The sequence below is a fragment of the Carassius carassius genome, chromosome 23 (assembly GCF_963082965.1).
Source record: "Carassius carassius chromosome 23, fCarCar2.1, whole genome shotgun sequence".
Lineage (NCBI taxonomy): Eukaryota > Metazoa > Chordata > Actinopteri > Cypriniformes > Cyprinidae > Carassius > Carassius carassius.
Window position 1 is genome coordinate 23239837 of NC_081777.1, and position 17395 is coordinate 23257231.

The 17395-nt window shown below is 37.1% G+C and overlaps 3 protein-coding genes and 1 long non-coding RNA gene across 4 annotated transcripts; 3 read left to right on the forward strand and 1 right to left on the reverse strand.

Annotated features, from left to right (window-relative positions):
• Nucleotides 1–1003: 1003 nt before the first annotated feature.
• LOC132101138 (uncharacterized) lies at nucleotides 1004–4963 on the forward strand. The gene is made up of 11 exons (XM_059505853.1): nucleotides 1004–1011; nucleotides 1237–1320; nucleotides 1441–1503; nucleotides 1583–1723; nucleotides 1806–2142; nucleotides 2254–2539; nucleotides 3017–3250; nucleotides 3614–3756; nucleotides 4100–4293; nucleotides 4444–4608; nucleotides 4690–4963. Exons 1-11 carry the CDS (start codon nucleotides 1004–1006, stop codon nucleotides 4961–4963), a joined length of 1929 nt encoding a protein of 642 aa, XP_059361836.1.
• Nucleotides 4964–8484: 3521 nt separating this feature from the next.
• Nucleotides 8485–9348, reverse strand: mt2 (metallothionein 2). Its single transcript, XM_059506606.1, has 3 exons — nucleotides 9193–9348; nucleotides 9021–9086; nucleotides 8485–8857 (listed from the first exon to the last, which is right to left on the reverse strand). Exons 1-3 carry the CDS (start codon nucleotides 9215–9217, stop codon nucleotides 8766–8768), a joined length of 183 nt encoding a protein of 60 aa, XP_059362589.1. The 5' UTR covers nucleotides 9218–9348; the 3' UTR covers nucleotides 8485–8765.
• Nucleotides 9349–9354: 6 nt separating this feature from the next.
• On the forward strand, nucleotides 9355–10233 carry LOC132101561 (uncharacterized). The gene is made up of 2 exons (XR_009423188.1): nucleotides 9355–9468; nucleotides 9885–10233. It is a non-coding gene; the product is annotated as an uncharacterized LOC132101561 (long non-coding RNA).
• Nucleotides 10234–12685: 2452 nt separating this feature from the next.
• Nucleotides 12686–17363, forward strand: bbs2 (Bardet-Biedl syndrome 2). The gene is made up of 17 exons (XM_059506603.1): nucleotides 12686–12885; nucleotides 13085–13312; nucleotides 13503–13628; nucleotides 13709–13771; nucleotides 13884–13961; nucleotides 14044–14148; nucleotides 14337–14423; nucleotides 14506–14641; nucleotides 14719–14858; nucleotides 14944–15082; nucleotides 15465–15636; nucleotides 15807–15936; nucleotides 16031–16150; nucleotides 16251–16388; nucleotides 16470–16582; nucleotides 16662–16810; nucleotides 16940–17363. Exons 1-17 carry the CDS (start codon nucleotides 12769–12771, stop codon nucleotides 17044–17046), a joined length of 2148 nt encoding a protein of 715 aa, XP_059362586.1. The 5' UTR covers nucleotides 12686–12768; the 3' UTR covers nucleotides 17047–17363.
• Nucleotides 17364–17395: the final 32 nt, after the last annotated feature.

Below are 17395 nucleotides of genomic sequence, written 5' to 3' on the forward strand. Positions count from 1 at the left end.
ATTGTACCAAAAAAAAAAAAACTAACACCAGCAAATTAAACCTTCATATTAAAGGCAGGGTAGGTAGAAAATGTATAAACAACTTTCTTCCAAATTTGTTTAAACTTTCTATATATATCAATGCATAATTAAAATGTAAGTACTCTGATAAAAAGAGTATAAAAATCGAGTGACTCTAGACCGTTTAATCTGTATTAAACACAGCTCATTATTTCCATTTCGGGACGAAACATAGGATTGGCTTAGGCGACTGTCACTCTCTCGCAACCATGGCAACCACCCTTTTGCTACACACGGATCCTAGGAATACCAAAACAATGGCAGAGAAACAGCAAGCAAAATTCACAGTACCAGCCTATGCAGTTAGTGAAGGCAAACCAGGCAAAAAAAGGAAGACAGTAACAGTCCAAGAAAAGGCAATGAACAAAAAGTCTTTGGATAAACAAAGAAATAAAACGCGAGTTAATATCGGCATGGCTTTCCAGCGATGGCGAGAACTGAGGGAACTCAAGGGGCTGAAAAGTGACTCCTTGATGGCTTTATTTCTGCTGGACAGGTAAATCTTTCTTTTTGTATTTTGATCATACATATTTTTTTTGTTTATTTTTTCATGAAGCATGTGTCATTAGCACACGTAGCTGCGTAATATAGCTAACATAACATTACTTAGCGAGCCGTAGTAGAGACGATAAATAATCTATAGGCCTAGCTCAAGATGATAGCTGTAGTGTTGAATTGTGCATAATTTTGCTTTAGATAACTAAATACATGTTTAACAGATAGTGGGCCTAACGTTACTCCGCATCTAGGAACTTTTCTTAGAACTATATTTACCCTCTGTCTAACTCTTTTTACCATGTTCACCTGTAAGTTTACCTGCACGTTTTTTTCGCCTTTGTTTTGTTTTTATATTCTCTACCTATGTTTACTGATGTCTTTATCTTGTATCTGTGTGTGTCCTACACACTTTGTTGTATGTGTGTGTTATTATTTTGTGTCTGCAATGCAGTTGTGAGTTGATATTTGAGTGTATGTTACTCTGTTTATCTGTAATCAAGACATTTTATAAATGTGATGTAATTGTTGTGTTGATTTTTTTTTTTTACCACCTGTGTCCACTATTGTCTCTGAGTCGCTTTCTGACCGGTGAGACTTGTATGTTGTGTCGTTCAGTAAACGAGTGACAGTTTTTATAACAATCAACATGTTTATCTGTTTTTATTGTCATTTTTCCAGAGATGATGACTTCTCAGTCCCTGGAGTTGAAGAGTTTGATAGTAGCAGCGTACAGGATAAAAACATTCAGGAATTAGATGCAAGGTATTGATTAGTGAGACATTTGTATACATTTTTTATCAAACTTCACTTTATAGTTATTGTCTCCATCATTACTTCAACCAGTGATGGTGACATAAAATCTTCTTTTTTATCTCTCTTTAGTATGTCATCACTGGATCTGGATGTCATCAGTGAAGATGAATTTAACAACATTAAAAACTCAATGTAAGTTGTTGTGTTGACTGAATAGATGTTTTAAATTATATTGTTAGATTGAATATAATTTTCCAATTTTATTACATAGTATCGAGTGGGAAGATGACACCTGGTGTCCTGATATGGAGACAAAGTCTGTGTCATCATTTGAAGAAGACGAAACAAAGGAAATCGATACAGACTATGATGACAGTGATGATGATGACTATATGCCACATATTTGTGTGCGGTAGGTTCAATACTGTATGACTATTATATTGAAGTTATTCATATGTTTGCTAGATATTTTTTAAATATTTGTGTTACAACAGGACTGGCGGTGCTCTGAAGACTCCGATTTGTCTGGATTCCCTTCAAACAATTAGTATGGAGGACACTGTGCACGATGCTGAAGACAACTCCCAAGACCCTACTATTGCAGACATACATCCAATCCCAGAGACTGCTAAAATCATGGTTGAGGATGACATAATTGGCCAGCCAGCATCTATAACATACCACAGTTGTCTGAAGCTGCTTGCCGAATATCGTGTTCTACCTGTTAACATGTGTACTGCTAAGGACACAAACACAAATGCAGAGTGTGGGGCACATAAACCATTTGAGGTCAACATCCATTCCAGGGGTACAGCTGCAATTGTGGAATGGGTGAGTCTGAACTTTGTGTGACTGTATTGATAACATGTTTTGAACAATTTAAAATGTTTTTGATGTGTAATATAGGTTAAATATATATTTTTAATTGTCTTTCTTTTTCAGATATGTTGTAATGGTCACACTGTTTGGAAATGGTCTTCACAGCCCAATTTTAAATATGGAATGCTTGCTGGGGACTTTATGTTGGCGTGTAACATACTGCTGTCTGGCAACAACTATGCCAAGATTTCTCTTCTCTTTAAATTTATGAATATGGGGATGGTGGAGAAGTCATCTTTTTTCCGAATACAAGACTCATACTGTGTGGACACCATAAAGGAATTCTGGAAGGAGAAGAGAGCTGAAATCATTGCCCAAATACAGTCCAAAGGGCCTATTGTGGCCTTAGGTAAATTCACATACACACACAAATAAACAGGATATCTATTAAAAGAGAGTACAGAATATTTCAAAAGATGCATTTACAAGAGGCAAGGTGTGAATGATGGCTAAACCACATAGAATGTGATCCTCAGATTTGTATGTATAACCCTCTTTTTACACCTTGCCTCATGTGACCCTATTGACTCAAAGGATGGCAGTGTGGGTCAACGACAATCAGCACCACTGTCAAGGTGACAACCCCACTATAGGTGAAATACCAGTAACTAAACATCACTTGGTAAAATGGAAACAGACACTTTGATGTATAAATGTTTGTGTTGTTTGTTTTACAAAATCTTCCATTAGTAAAAGATACCGGCCTTATACAGAGCTAATCTCATCTACGGTTGCCCAGTGATTTTATGCAGTTATATACTGTATGTATAAAATGAGTATGTCATTGTTGAACAGTATTTAGCTCTTTTGCTTTCCCTTATAAAAGGTGATGCTCGGATGGACAGTCCTGGATTCTGTGCACACTATTGCACATATTCAACAATGGAAAATGAAACTAAACATATAATCAGTATGGTCAACATCGACAAGAGGGAGACCATGAGGAACTCTGTTGTAATGGAGAAAGAGGCCTTTCAACAGACCTTCGAGGCACTCCGCAAAGAAATAAACTTGACTGAAATTTGTACTGATGCTCATTCTCAAATATCAGCTCTCTTCAGTAAGTATCTTTACTACAGTCTTTATGGTTTTTGTAAAGCACCCCAAATTTCTGCACTCATTACAGACAAAATACATCACTCTGATTATGACATGATATTGTTTTGGGTTATTTTGGGTGAGTATGCATTAAATTCCTAGCTTTTGTCCTCCAGACAAAGGGAAATACAGAGACAGCGGAGTCTACCACACTCTGGACGTCTGGCATGGGTCCAAAAACCTGAGCAAAAAAATTCATAAATCCGCATCAGTAATCAATTTCATCTGATCACAATAAAAACTTACATAACAGCACCCTTCCATACGTTTTTATTTATTTTTTACATATATTGTTGTATCTTTAATCCTGTTGACATAATCATAGTCTACCTAACACAAAAGAATAATTGTTTATGCATCCAGGCAGGGCAGCAAAAGGGGTGTGCCATTCTCCAGATGTGGAATAAAGACATCTGCAATCACTTCTGGTACTGCTGTAAGACGGCAGATACCTATGAAGAGTTTATTGTGAGTATTTTCTTCTTTGATATATTTTTTCATTTTCAATATTTAGAAAGAGAAGAAATTGAAGCATCTCTTTTCATAAACTAAACTAACTTATATAATCACCCGTTTTGGTTTATAGGTTTAAAAATGAAATAACTGATATAGTGGGTATTTATTTTACAAATGTTGTGACATATTATGTGTATTTGTTATTACTTTTGGCATTCAATTACATTTATAATGCTTTAGTCCATCACTTTTTAAATCTAAAAATTACAAGTTTTTATGCTGTTTGTGTAAAATCTTGTTGTGACTTGTTTATGCAATTAGAATTTGAAATCAGTTTGTAAATGTTTTACCACAGGACATGTGGGTGGGAGTCCTGCACCATGTCACAGGAGAACACACGTGGGCTCTTGGTGAGTGTAAACATGGCCCCTTGCTGGACGACAGAGATAAAGAATTGATTGAGAGTGGTTCAGTGGCACATGAGAGGCTGGCTGAAATTATTCTCGATGAACGCTGGCTGAAGGTCGTCCCCAAGTATCTGAATTTCAGGTACATAAGCAACTTTATATAGCTCTATATTGTAAATGGTCAAATCAACTGTGTGAAAGACATTTTACTGTAATTGACGTCGATATTACATGAACAAGATTATTATAAAAAAAAATATATTGTATGTATTTTTATCTAATGTGCACTCAGGTCAACTGCAGATTTGGAGTCGTTTCACAACCACATACTGATGTATGCCAGCAAGCGCTTCAGCTTTTCCACACCAGTTTATGCTGCTCGTACCATGCTGGCTGGCCTCGATTACAACCATCATCTCCATAGACCAGCCAGGAGAAAAGCTGATGGCACAATTCAGTAAGTTTTGAATTCTTTTTATAAAATAAATGTTACATTGTAAACTTTTCACTAAGCTGATACACTTCTCTATATTGTCAGGTATGGCAAGGTGTACAACAAAAAGTCCAGGAAGTTGAGGTTATACTCATTGAAGGTGGAGAAGGACTACAGCTACATCTCTGACCTACAGCGTGCCATCCTCCTTCGACGGATATCAGCTAATAAGGGGATGCCTAGAAGCAGAACCAGGAGACCTGATGATCGCCGTCAACATGGCGTACTGTCTGGTGCACCTGCTCCATCAACACAGGAGCTATTGCAAATTCAAGTCAGCAGAGGGTTAGGTGAGTTCTTTAAATACTGGTACCTCTAGTAGTACCAGCTATTTTATGAGCTATATGGATTTATTGAAATTTTTAATGTGAATTTAAATTTCAACAATACATATTACACAATTTTAACTGTAACATATCAAACTCATAAACTGTTATTATAATCTAAAGTGGTTATATAAAAGTCATGATACAATCCAAATATCACGTCGGTGACTTTATCATCCAAGACAAATGTAGTAGTAAATATGCTTTTGGCAAACTAAGTAAAAAAAAAAAAAGGTGTAGAATAACGATAATTTATGGCCAAGATAAACACACAATCAAATAAAACTCTTCTCCCATAATAGATTATATATATATATAACGTTATAATATTTAACAGTAATGTGTTTGTTTTTGAAATGTGGTAATCATGTCAGAGAGATAATTATTATATTCTTTGTATAGGTCAATCGCTGCCGAAACAATGAATAATCTCCACAGGACCATAGCTTATGTGATGCTACGTCCCAAGTCTGACCCATCTACCAGTCAAGATACCTCTGGAAACCCAATGTCTTATATGTGTTATTGTTGATTGTGCTAATGTTTATATTTGTGATTATAGTTTCTAGCTTTAGTAATACAGAAATAAAAAAGTGACATTCTACATTTGGTTGTCCTTATTGCAGAAATAATACATAAATTTAGTTTTGTAATCAAATGTGGTTTCTATTGCAAGTGTAAAGAATTAATTTATCATTTTCAGTAAATTTTTTTATTTAAAAATAAACAAAGAAAATAGTATACCACACAAAAAAAAAATAATTTTAATATTGTAGAATGTAAAACACAGAAACTATTTATATGTATTCATCCACACAATAGATGGACAGTTCTCTAAAGCACTCTAGACTCTTAGACTCTACTAGGAATAAAACCTCTGTACTGTTGCAGTGGATCAGGATAACGATCGCGTATCTTCCAAGCGCAGCAACTTGGTATCACGACTCTGTGACCCTGTCCCAATGCTCCATACTGCCACACTACAAATTGCCTGTATGCTGCATGACGAAACTGTCTATTACTCTGTCCTGGTTCTGGATTATCAGTCAATGCACGAATGTCATTCCAGATACGTCTGGCAAGGCGCAGAACACCCTCTTCCAAAATGTAGGCTTCCATGTGTGGCAGTATGGAAATACAATAATCGGGATGTTGTCCACAGCACTTTTGTTCTACAAATGTGGCCATTCCTCTGCACCGCTGGCAGACACACTAAGGGGGTTGCCCTGACACAAGAGGGCCTGGTGGAGGAGCATTTTCTGACATCCTTTCCAGAATATCAAACATAAGACTTGGGTCACGCGTCAGGCAGAGCTCCAGGACTTGATGTGCTTGTTCCAGGCTCAGTCCTCGAATTCTGGCCTGCAATGGAATATATAATTACAAATTATATAAAAAATGTAAATATTGGTGTGATTACACAGAACATATGTCAACATGATTCCATTTTTTATTTTATTTTTATATAGCTTCGTGTTCTCTGAGATGACTTGTGTGCACATTACACTCCAGATCATATATACCTGTTCACATGCCCTTGTTTGAGCTTGAAGATCCAAAACTCGACGCAGGTCCTCTTGTCCAAGAACTTCGACCACTCCGTCCTCGGCCTCTACTTCCTCGGACCCTAGTTGCACGGCCTCTTGCACGACCTCCTCTGCTTCGCCCTCGACCCCGGACCTGTCCTCGAGCTGACGATGCGGTACTTGTCTCTGGAGTGTATAGTCCACATCAGAGTCAACAATGCTTTCATCATGGAAACTCTTACATGCAGAACAACGTATATGTAATGAATCTTACACGAAATTCATCTTCATCACAGTGTAAATGATGGTAATGGAAAAACGTGTATCATGCAACCTGTTTTTAGCTTTGCCTTATAGATAACTAGCTCGTTAGCGAATCAAAAAATATATATTTTAAACTTTACCAATATCAATATGCTAGATTGATAGTGAGTACTAATATAATTGGCATGATATCATAATTATAAAGTTATTTTTATTACATGTGATTCTGACATGATGTCACTACATGCACTGTGCTCCTTCTCCGCTCGTCTCAGGTAAATAATGCGTCTTCTAGAGTTGTGACGTTCGCGAACGAACCGATTCTTTTGAACGGCTCATAAACATGAACGATGGGAGCCGAGTCGCGGCTGGAGGGGAGCCGTTCTTTCTGTCGTTCTTTTTCCTATGCGTATTTCACACAGATGCACACAAATGAGCTCCTTCGCGAGACAGAACAGTTATAGGGGGAGGGGCGCACCCAGCGCAGGCCAACCCTTTATAGCGTGATGATATTAGTTATTAGTTGTGCATGTTCATTGCAGCCCACTTTGTTATTGTTCATTGACTTGAAGGGGCTGATGTCCTATTTGCAAAGTTTACAGTAGTAATAGTATGTAGTATGTAGACATTTCCATTTTATTTATTCTAATTTTATCTACTTTAAATATTTTTTGTTTTCTATCAAAATGTTCTTGTGTGATAACAATGTTCTTGTGTGAAAGTGTTTGTAGTAAAAGCTGTTTTGCACAGAAATTCATTGCAGCCGGCTTTGTTTTTGATGTTTATTTGAGTAGGTATTGTATGAATAACATAAGTCAACGTAGCTTTACACACACACACACACATTTTGTACTAAAGGTAAATCCAAAATAGTGATGTCACTGTCTAAGCAGAGGGATTTGTGCAACCCTATGGAATATAGTCCTCACATGACAAATGAGGTAATGATCAATATTTCAGAATAATTCAAACTCAGATATTGGTGTGTGATATCTGAGTTTTAATTATTTGGCTACAAATCTCACCTCATCATTCCTCCCAGTGATTATTTCCAGGATAAACTGAGATGCCCCCAAGCTGGCTTCTTAAAACTGACTAAATATTTAAAAAGAGCCAAAAGAGCCGTTCTTTTGAACGGCTCTTTGAAAGGAACGGATCGCGAAGATCCGGATCCCCTCAAAGAGCCATAAATCCCATCACTCTTCCAGCTCAGTGGTCGGAGTCGCGCGCTCATGTGTTTTGGGGGCGTGACTTTGGAAGGAGCCCAGAAGGGAGGGGGTGGAGTGAATGGAAATAATGAGCTGTCTTTAAAACAGTCGTTAGAGGTCTACAGACACTCAATTTTTGTACTTTCTTTTTCAGAGTACTTACATTTTAATTATGTATTGATATATAAATAAAGATTAAACATATTTGGAAAAAAAGTTTATACATTTTTTACCTACCCTGCCTTTAAAACAACTAACCGTTATGAAGTCAGTAAGAAACAAGGTGAGCTTTTTTTAAATATCCATTTATCTCTGCATTTATTGAATGCGTGCATCCTATGTATTGTACTCGATCATTATTAAACTCAGATTTTAACATTTTGTCCTTTATAAATAGAATTGCATTACGAAAATAGCACTTTGCAACAATTGGGAAAGAGCCAACTCTCCAAGTTGAAACTTACATTGAGTGTACAAATACCAAACAGATGTGAAATAAAGCACCACACCAATAACTGCTGACATTTATATTTTGTAGACAAATACATTGCAGAAACTTACAGTGGTGTAAATAAAGAACAGATATCGTGTGATAGTCTTATTTGTAGCAGTACAAATCAGTGCACGGTTTCTCTTTAGCCTTTGTTAATAGATTTCGCAACATTAAACAGTTAAGACTTGAGAACAGGAGGCCATTTATTATCTTGTAAAAAGACAACATTCATGCGATGCAAAAACGAAGACGCGCAGCCCAGACGAACAAGTTCACACTGTAACAAAACATCACGTTGACCTCGTCACTGACAGCAGCTGGAGCCGCAGGAATTGCCCTTACACACGCATCCAGAGGCGCACTTGCTGCATCCAGACGGGCAGCAGGGACAGCAGCCTGTGAGAAAGAGGAGTTAGTCACCCGACGGATAGATAGAGATATATATATATATATATATATATATATATATATATATATACATACATACATACATACATACATACATACATACATACATACATACATACATACACACACACACACACACACAATTACGTACTCTTCTTGCATGTTTTACACTGGCAATTAGTGCACTTGCAGGTGGCACCACAGTTGCAAGCTCCAGCTAGGCACACAAGAAAAATAAAAATTGCATGTTTGACAGTGACACCTCGAGAAGTAGGTACATGAATTTCCAAGAACAAAAAAAATATTCAACTATATCAACTTACTCTTGGCGCAATCGCAAGGATCCATTTTTCTTCAAGAGTCCGAAAGTTCCTTAGAAGTCTGGCTTTACTCGGTTTGTGAACGCGTTGATATAGAAGATACCAGAGTACTGAGCGTGAGCTGCTTTTATACAGCTCTGACTGCACACAGTCTCTAACACAGACCGAGCGCAAAAGCCCGCCCGCTCCAGCCTGCACACGGTGACGCGTTAATCAAACTGGGTGCAAACTATCAAACAATTAGGAATTACCAATCCCACCCTGATTCACATCAATGTGGTATTTATACGATTATATAATTACCAGTTCCACTCCGCGGGATGAATATTGATTGCGGAGTGTTTATGTGATTAGAGAATTCGATGTTTATGTATGTTATTTTCTTTTTTGGGAAGTGTAAGTTATTCTTCTTTTTAATATCAACTAAGAAACTATTTTGTTAGAATCAAAGAGAACTATAAAAGAACATACTTTGTCATACTTCATCAGCTTTTGAGCTTCTTTATTGTTTTAGATAGTTTTAAGAAGGTATGATACTACCCTACTAAATAGCAATGCTTAAATACGTGTTTATTTTAATAAGTTATCATTTAAGCAGATAAGTCTCATCGAGGGCGTCTTTAGAAGATGTTCGCGGAGAGGCAAATTTAGAATTTTTGAAAGCTTTATTCTCTAATGTAATTGTTTGTCAACAGTTTGTCACTTTTGCACACGGCTAAAATGTGACGTGTCTGTGTGAAACTGCACGTGCTCCCCCTGTCTGCACTCGGCGAGGATGCTGGCAAGACTACAGTAAACAGAAGATTTGATTTGCACTCGCTGTTGACCGGGAGTATTTTTCCATTACCCATCACTTCATTATAACTGAGAAGTAACGAGTGCAGAGTCTCTTTGGGTTTTGGGGATGAAGATCGTTCAAGCATTAAAATGCCAAACAAACGCGCATTCAGAGCACAGCTATGCTCACACAACCAGTACAGTGGACGTTTAATATTCTGTGAAATAGCCTACCTTTCTTAATAAATAATGTGTCATTTATAATGATTTGTTATATTGTTAATTCCAGTGTTGAGCACGTTCAAAATGTAGCTAGCCAAACAACCGCTGTACCGAAAAGGGACATACATATACGAAATGTAGTTTAAAAAGCAATGTATATTTTAATTTATAATTTCATTAAATTGTTATTAAATACCCACTACAAAAATAAATAATTCACTAACCAGACATTGATAGAACAGAAAAAATATTCAACACACTGCTTTATTGCTGAAATTTCAGGTAGCTACTGTAAATCAAGTTAATTCACCTCAGTATTGGTCTAGGCTAATTAAACTACTAACTATACTATTTTATAATCTGCCATTTATTCACCCTCATGTCATTACAAACTTACATGACTTTATTTTAGAAACAAAAAGATCTTTTGAATTCTGGTAACTGGCCTTCAAGGCATGCAATAATAATAATAACAACAATAATAATAATAAACCTTAGTTTTCAAAATATCTTCATTTACCTTCCACAGCAGGAAAAAAATTGTAATGCAGGTTTGGATTGACATGAGTGTGAGTAAATGATGCCAGAGTATTCATTCTTGGGAGAACTAAGATCAGAAGCAGGAAAGTGACTTTGAATGGACTTTTATTTACCTTTGACAGAAACCATTCCACATTTCCACCATTCCATTTGAAAGGTTACTTTAGAAATAAGTTACAGATTACGAGTTACCTTTTTAAAAATGTAATAAGTAATGCAACTACTTCAGTTACCTTTATTAAAGTAATGAACTGATTACATCCAAAGTCCCTTTGTCTCGGTTACATCTGATTACATTTTGATTACTTTTCTAAAGTGCTAACAAATGTTTTCAGTTGTTAATTATTTTGAAAATTGAAACAAGGCAGGTTTAACCTTACTGTAGGACTTAACTCTAAATACTTTCTAAGTTTATTTAAAAAAAAAAAAAAGTAATTTTAAAGCTCCACCACCAAAAAATAAATCTGACTTGAACACTTCTTTTTACTCCGAGATCATTCTGAGGTTAAAAACTGATTTAAAGTCTTAAGATATAGTTTAATACCTATGATACTGTTTTTGAAATCAAAGTTTTGCATGGCTACAATATATCAGGAATCACTGGCATCTAACAACGATTTGGAGAAAAAAAAGAAGGTTAATCTTGGAAAATAATGCCTATACATAAATCCTAATAGGAAATAAATCAGTTATCAAATAAGCATGTGTCCTATACTGTTCCTAAACTCCTGCGACATTGGTGTCTCATATTTTATAACAGTCAATGCAATTTGGGAAATAAATCAATAAAATCTGCTATGTGTGTGAAAAAAAATTCAGGTGTAACCCCTTTTGTAATCGTTAACATTTTCATAAGCAACTGTAATTTAATGACAGTTTTTTTTTACCCAGTGACTGTAACAGATTACAGTTAAATGTATTTTGTAATTCCATTACATGCAACAAGTTACTCCCCAACACTGACGGCGATGTCTATGAATGTTTTTAAATTTCCAGTCTTTTCTCATTTGCTGAACAAATCCATCTAAAACAAAGATGCTTCAGAAAACTACTAACTACATAATTACAAATATGATTCGAGTAGTTCTTTCTTCATCTCAAACTGTCAGCTTTTTTTTTTAAAGCCGTTCTGTTAAGTTCTCAAACCAAACCAGGACCCCTGCGCGTGCTCACTGCACATCCTGAAAAAAACAACAACAATCCTTTCCAAATTACAGGCATCAGTCTGTCCTGCTGGTAACAGCCTGAATACACCGGGCAGGAAAAAGCTAGCGGCTGCGGTGAGACAATTTTCATACAACTCATAAGGTTATTACAGTAATGCAATATCAATACGTACATATTCTGTGTAGCTACGCAGAGTTAGCAGCCCTAGTCAGCGAGAATACACTGAGCTGCATGTAGCATTAATCTGGCTAACACATTGATAGCATCTAGATTCTTGGAGTTTTAAATCCAAACGGCGTGGCATAGTTAATATGTTAAAGTAGAAAAACAAATTAAATTAATAATAATAATAATAATACAACTGGTGAGCAGACGAGTAAACTAAAAGAATTAGCAAGAATAGCATGCTAGCAACAGTGGCTTAATGCCGTGACAAGCTGCCTATTGTTGCCATGCAACGGGAGCCCCATAGGGCGAGAAGCACAGTAAGCTGTTTATTCAGAAGAGGCAGTTAGTTGGGCTACAGAAAGCACTACTGAAGCCTGAATAAAGTCTTCTGGTTGGATGTCTCATCCTGCTTTACACAGATGGGCTTTTTAAATACATTTATATGCTTTCTTATTATGCAAATGATTATTTATATATTTCTTTGTTGATTTGACAGTGTTGAGCAGCAGATGCTCTAATTTATGCTACTTGCTAATAGCCCATTTGAAGCACTTGTCCCTGGTTAGGCTTATATATATATATATATATAGGAGACAGTTTATTGTGATTTCCTAGTGTGTGCTGTGAATGTTCGCCTAGCCATTGTTTTAAAATCTGTTTATTTTTTTTCTAAAGATTTTTATTTTTTTGTTGAGCCGTGCCACCATGTTAGTGCCCATCTTCACCCTTAAACTGAACCATAAAATTAACCCTCGCATGGTTGCCATTGGAAAATATGATGGGATACACCCATGCCTCACAGCCGCCACGCAAGCAGGGAAGGTAAATTCTGAAAATGTTATATATATATATATATATATATATATATATATATATATATTAGTTGTGAAATATAAACTAATAATTTTCAATAAAAAAATTCAAAACAAAACAAGCTTCCATAGTGTCTTCTACATATTTATCTATTTGTGTGTTTCCATACATTACCGTACTATCAAGTTTAACTTCTAAACCCATGCAGGTTTTTATCCATAACCCTCACACTCGAGGCCAGAGGCCAGCAGCCCAGAGGCTGAGTCTGAGTACCCAGGACTCTGATATCTCACTGCTCAATATCAACCAGGCTGTGAGCTGTCTGACGGCTGGTACTCTGGGGCCCAACACCACAGGACACACGCTGCTCGTTGGCTCTCAAACCAACCTGCTGGCCTACGACGTTCATGACAACACTGACATCTTCTACAAGGAAGTAAGGGAAGGTTGATATGGCACGTCTCATATACAGTATACAGATACGTTTTTATGGTTTTTTAATATAAAATCCTTAATTTAGAGTGGATTTCTTAGGTTACTTATATCAGGAATAGATAGATTATATTTATGAGTGGTTCTTATCCAAGTAAGACAGAAATGTTTGTTACATGCTTATTGTGTAACAGGTGACTGATGGGGCCAATGCCATTGTTCTGGGAAAACTAGGAGATATCCAGTCCCCCCTCGCCATCATTGGAGGAAATTGTGCTCTGCAAGGTTTTGACTTTGAGGGAAATGACCAGTTCTGGACAGTATGATCATTATACTTTCTGTTTTCAAAACATATTTGAAAAAAAAGGATATTCCTAGATATAATTTTTTTTTTTTAAAGGTCACTGGAGATAATGTGCGATCACTTGTGCTTTGTGACTTCACTGCAGACGGCAAGAATGAAGTGAGGCATCATACTTTTCGCTTTCACTTAACAATGACAAAATACATTTGTTTTGATTTTAAAATGCTGCTTTTATAAATTCACCTTTATATTTACATCACGTCTTTTCCAGCTTCTTGTTGGTTCAGAGGACTTTGACATCAGGGTGTTTAGAGAGGACGAACTAGTGACTGAAATGGCAGAAAATGAGGTATGGGTTATGAAAATAATCTGAGGGCCATTTTGGGGAATTTTTTTTCTTATTTACAGTTGTTGCTTTCTGTTCCTTTCAGACAGTCACGTCACTTTGTCACATGCACGGCAGCAGGTTTGGTTATGCTCTGGCCAATGGGACAGTCGGAGTGTATGACCGCACTGCCCGCTACTGGAGGATCAAGGTAGCTCATACTGGTCCTTTCAAACTAAACCTAATATTATTTATTTTCTTCATTTTCATTGTGAGAGTTATTTTAATTATGCTTTAAAACTCGGAATATAAAAAAAGAAATCTAGGCGAGCATGATTATGCATAAACATAAATGAGTCAAAAATAAATGATATTCATATATATATATTTTTTTCACAGTCTAAAAATCACGCTATGAGTATCCATGCCTTTGATCTTAACGCTGATGGTGTTGTTGAGCTCATTACTGGGTGGTCCAATGGAAAGGTCATTCTTTTAGCATTGACACTCATATTTTCCTCTACAAGGTTTTTGCAATACTGATCAAATGAGACGCTTCCCTGTCTAGATTGATGCTCGCAGTGATCGCACTGGTGAGGTGATCTTCAAGGATAATTTCTCATCCTCTGTGGCTGGGGTTGTTGAGGGAGACTACCGCATGGATGGACAGATCCAGCTTATATGCACCTCTGTGGAGGGAGAAGGTAAGGTGACAGAACTTAATCGTAAATGCATGTTGTCTTTGAAAATTGGCTCATCAAATGTATGTGTCATCCCACAGTACGTGGCTATCTGCCTGCAAGTAAGGAGATGAAGGGAAACCTAATGGATGCAAGTGTAGAACAAGACCTGATCAGGGAGCTGAGCCAACGTAAACAGAACTTGATGCTGGAATTACGAAACTATGAGGAATATGCTAAGGTTATACCTGCTATAGTTAAAAAGTTTTGAATGGACATTGATGTTCCAGAGGCAGTTTTTGGTCAGTGAGATATGTTTGATTTAGGCTCTTCCTGGTGTTTCTGAGGGGGAATCTAAGATGGGAGTAATTCCAGCCAACACGCAGCTCCAGACAGCCTTGTCTGTACGAAGAGCTACAGAGAGCCAGAGAGCAAACATAGAGCTCAACATCTCCACTCCGAATGGTACGGTTAAACCAACTTACTATCCAACACTATTCACCCGCGCAATACAACTGATCTAATATAGGTTTTTAAATAAAAATATGTAGGCCATTCTAACCATGATTGAACTAAAATGAGGCAACAATTAACATAACATAGTCAAAATTTGACTAAAACAAGGAAACAAATGTAAAAATATGACCAAGATTTCACACAAGTGAGGGAACATTAATAAACCATGGACACAATTTAACCGAAATGAGGAAACAGATTAGTCCAGTGTGTCCACGGGTTGAAATAAATGAATGAAATCTTAATTAATCGTCACAGTATTTATGTCATGTGCTCCATAGACATAAAGTTTTAAATGATAATAGTGAAATTTTTCTGTGCTGCCCTCCAGAAACCATCATTAGGGCCGTGCTGATATTTGCTGAAGGGATTTTTGAAGGCGAGAGTCATGTGGTTCATCCAAGTGCTCAAAATCTCTCTGGCTGTGTCCGTGTCCCAATCATTCCTCCAAAAGACATTCCAGTGGACCTTCACATTAAAGCCTTTGTGGGAGGGAAGACAAGGTACACACGTGGACTCATCATGATGGTTGACATACTTCATTATATGGATAACATTTGGAGGATTCATTCTGTGTCCAAACATGCTTGAAAATCAGCGGTTACTTTAAGTTTAAGATGAAGGTATCATAAATCGCTTCTCCTTTTTCTCTCTTCTTCCCCATTTACTACAGTACACAGTTCCACGTGTTTGAGATCACACGTCAGCTGCCTCGCTTCTCTATGTATGACCTTAACGTTGACCCCTCAGCCATACAACCCACAGGAAAAGTCACATTCAGTATCAATGACAGACCACAGAGGGTAAAAGGACACACTCATAATGGAACTGTGTTGCATGACATCACAAAAAAAAAAACCTGTATATTGAATATGAGGCATACGTCTATGTCTGCAGGTGGTCATGTGGCTAAACCAGAACTTTCTGCTAGCCGAGGGCATTGACAGTCCAGACATTATATTCACTGCACTACGTGGAGGAGGTCTACTGAAAATCAACATGCAGCCTAGTGGAGAGGTACTTTTAATGTGTGTGTGTGTGTGTGTGTGTGAGTGTACCTGTGAGTTCATTTCTCTTCATGTCTCACAAATCTCTTAACTTATTTTTGCCTCATCAGATCACGCTGAGAACAGATGACATTGATCTTGCAGGAGATCTTGTCCAGTCTCTTGCCTCTTTTCTGGCTATAGAAGACTTACAGGCTGAAGCTGACTTTCCTATCTACTTCAAAGAGCTACGAGCCACTCTCATTGAGGTTAGAAATGGCAGCATCTTCATAAAGATTTTTGAAAACTTTTTTTTTAGTTGCTGTAAATAACCTTTTTGTTCAAATTAGGTGGATGAGTTTCACTCAGTGCATCAAAAGCTCACAGCAGCAATGGCAGATCATTCCAACTACATAAGAAACATGCTGGTGCAGGCAGAAGATGCCAGACTCATGGGTGATTGGTAAGCATCCCTAGATTGATTAATCAGTCCTCTCGCTTTCTCAGACAAATGTACACACATAAATTATACTGTTTTTTAGGAGAAACATGAAGAAACGCTACATTGAGCTTTATGACCTCAACAGAGATCTGATTAATGAATATAAAATCAGATCTAATAATCACAATGCCCTCCTTGCCCGGCTAAAATCAGTTAACCAGGCCATCCAAAGGGCAGGGAGACTGAGAGGTGAGCGGATTTTTCTAAGAAAAACACATCTGTGGTATTCATTGTTTTCATATCACTCCATATCGGGACATGCTTTCCTGTGCTGTCTGTTATTTGTGCCAAATTTATTATATATTATCTATTTTTCAGTGGGAAAACCCAAAACTCAGGTTATCGCTGCCTGTCGGGATGCCATCAAGAACAACAACATCAATGCTCTTTTCAAGATCATGAAAGCAGGGACTGCCTCGTCCTGAGAAAATGACCTTCAAGCACAAAAGTCTGGAATATCAGACCACAGAGACCTCAAAACTGTCTTGACGTGCCCAGTATCCTTGTGGGAAATGAAAAAGGACTGCATTAGGGCATATATTTGGATTCCAGCCCTCATCTGGCAGCAGTTTTGTGATAAAGGAAAATAACTGGTCTGGTCTTTCAGTACTGTAAAGTCTTGGACAAATAGATAGCCAAAAATACTGTAATTTGTGTACCAAGGCAATGTGTGTGTGGGTAAAACCATTGCTATTTTATTTGTATACAAGCAACTTCTGAATTAAATTATTATATAAATGTGCCTGTTTTCTTCCTCGGTGCTCTTTTAGCATT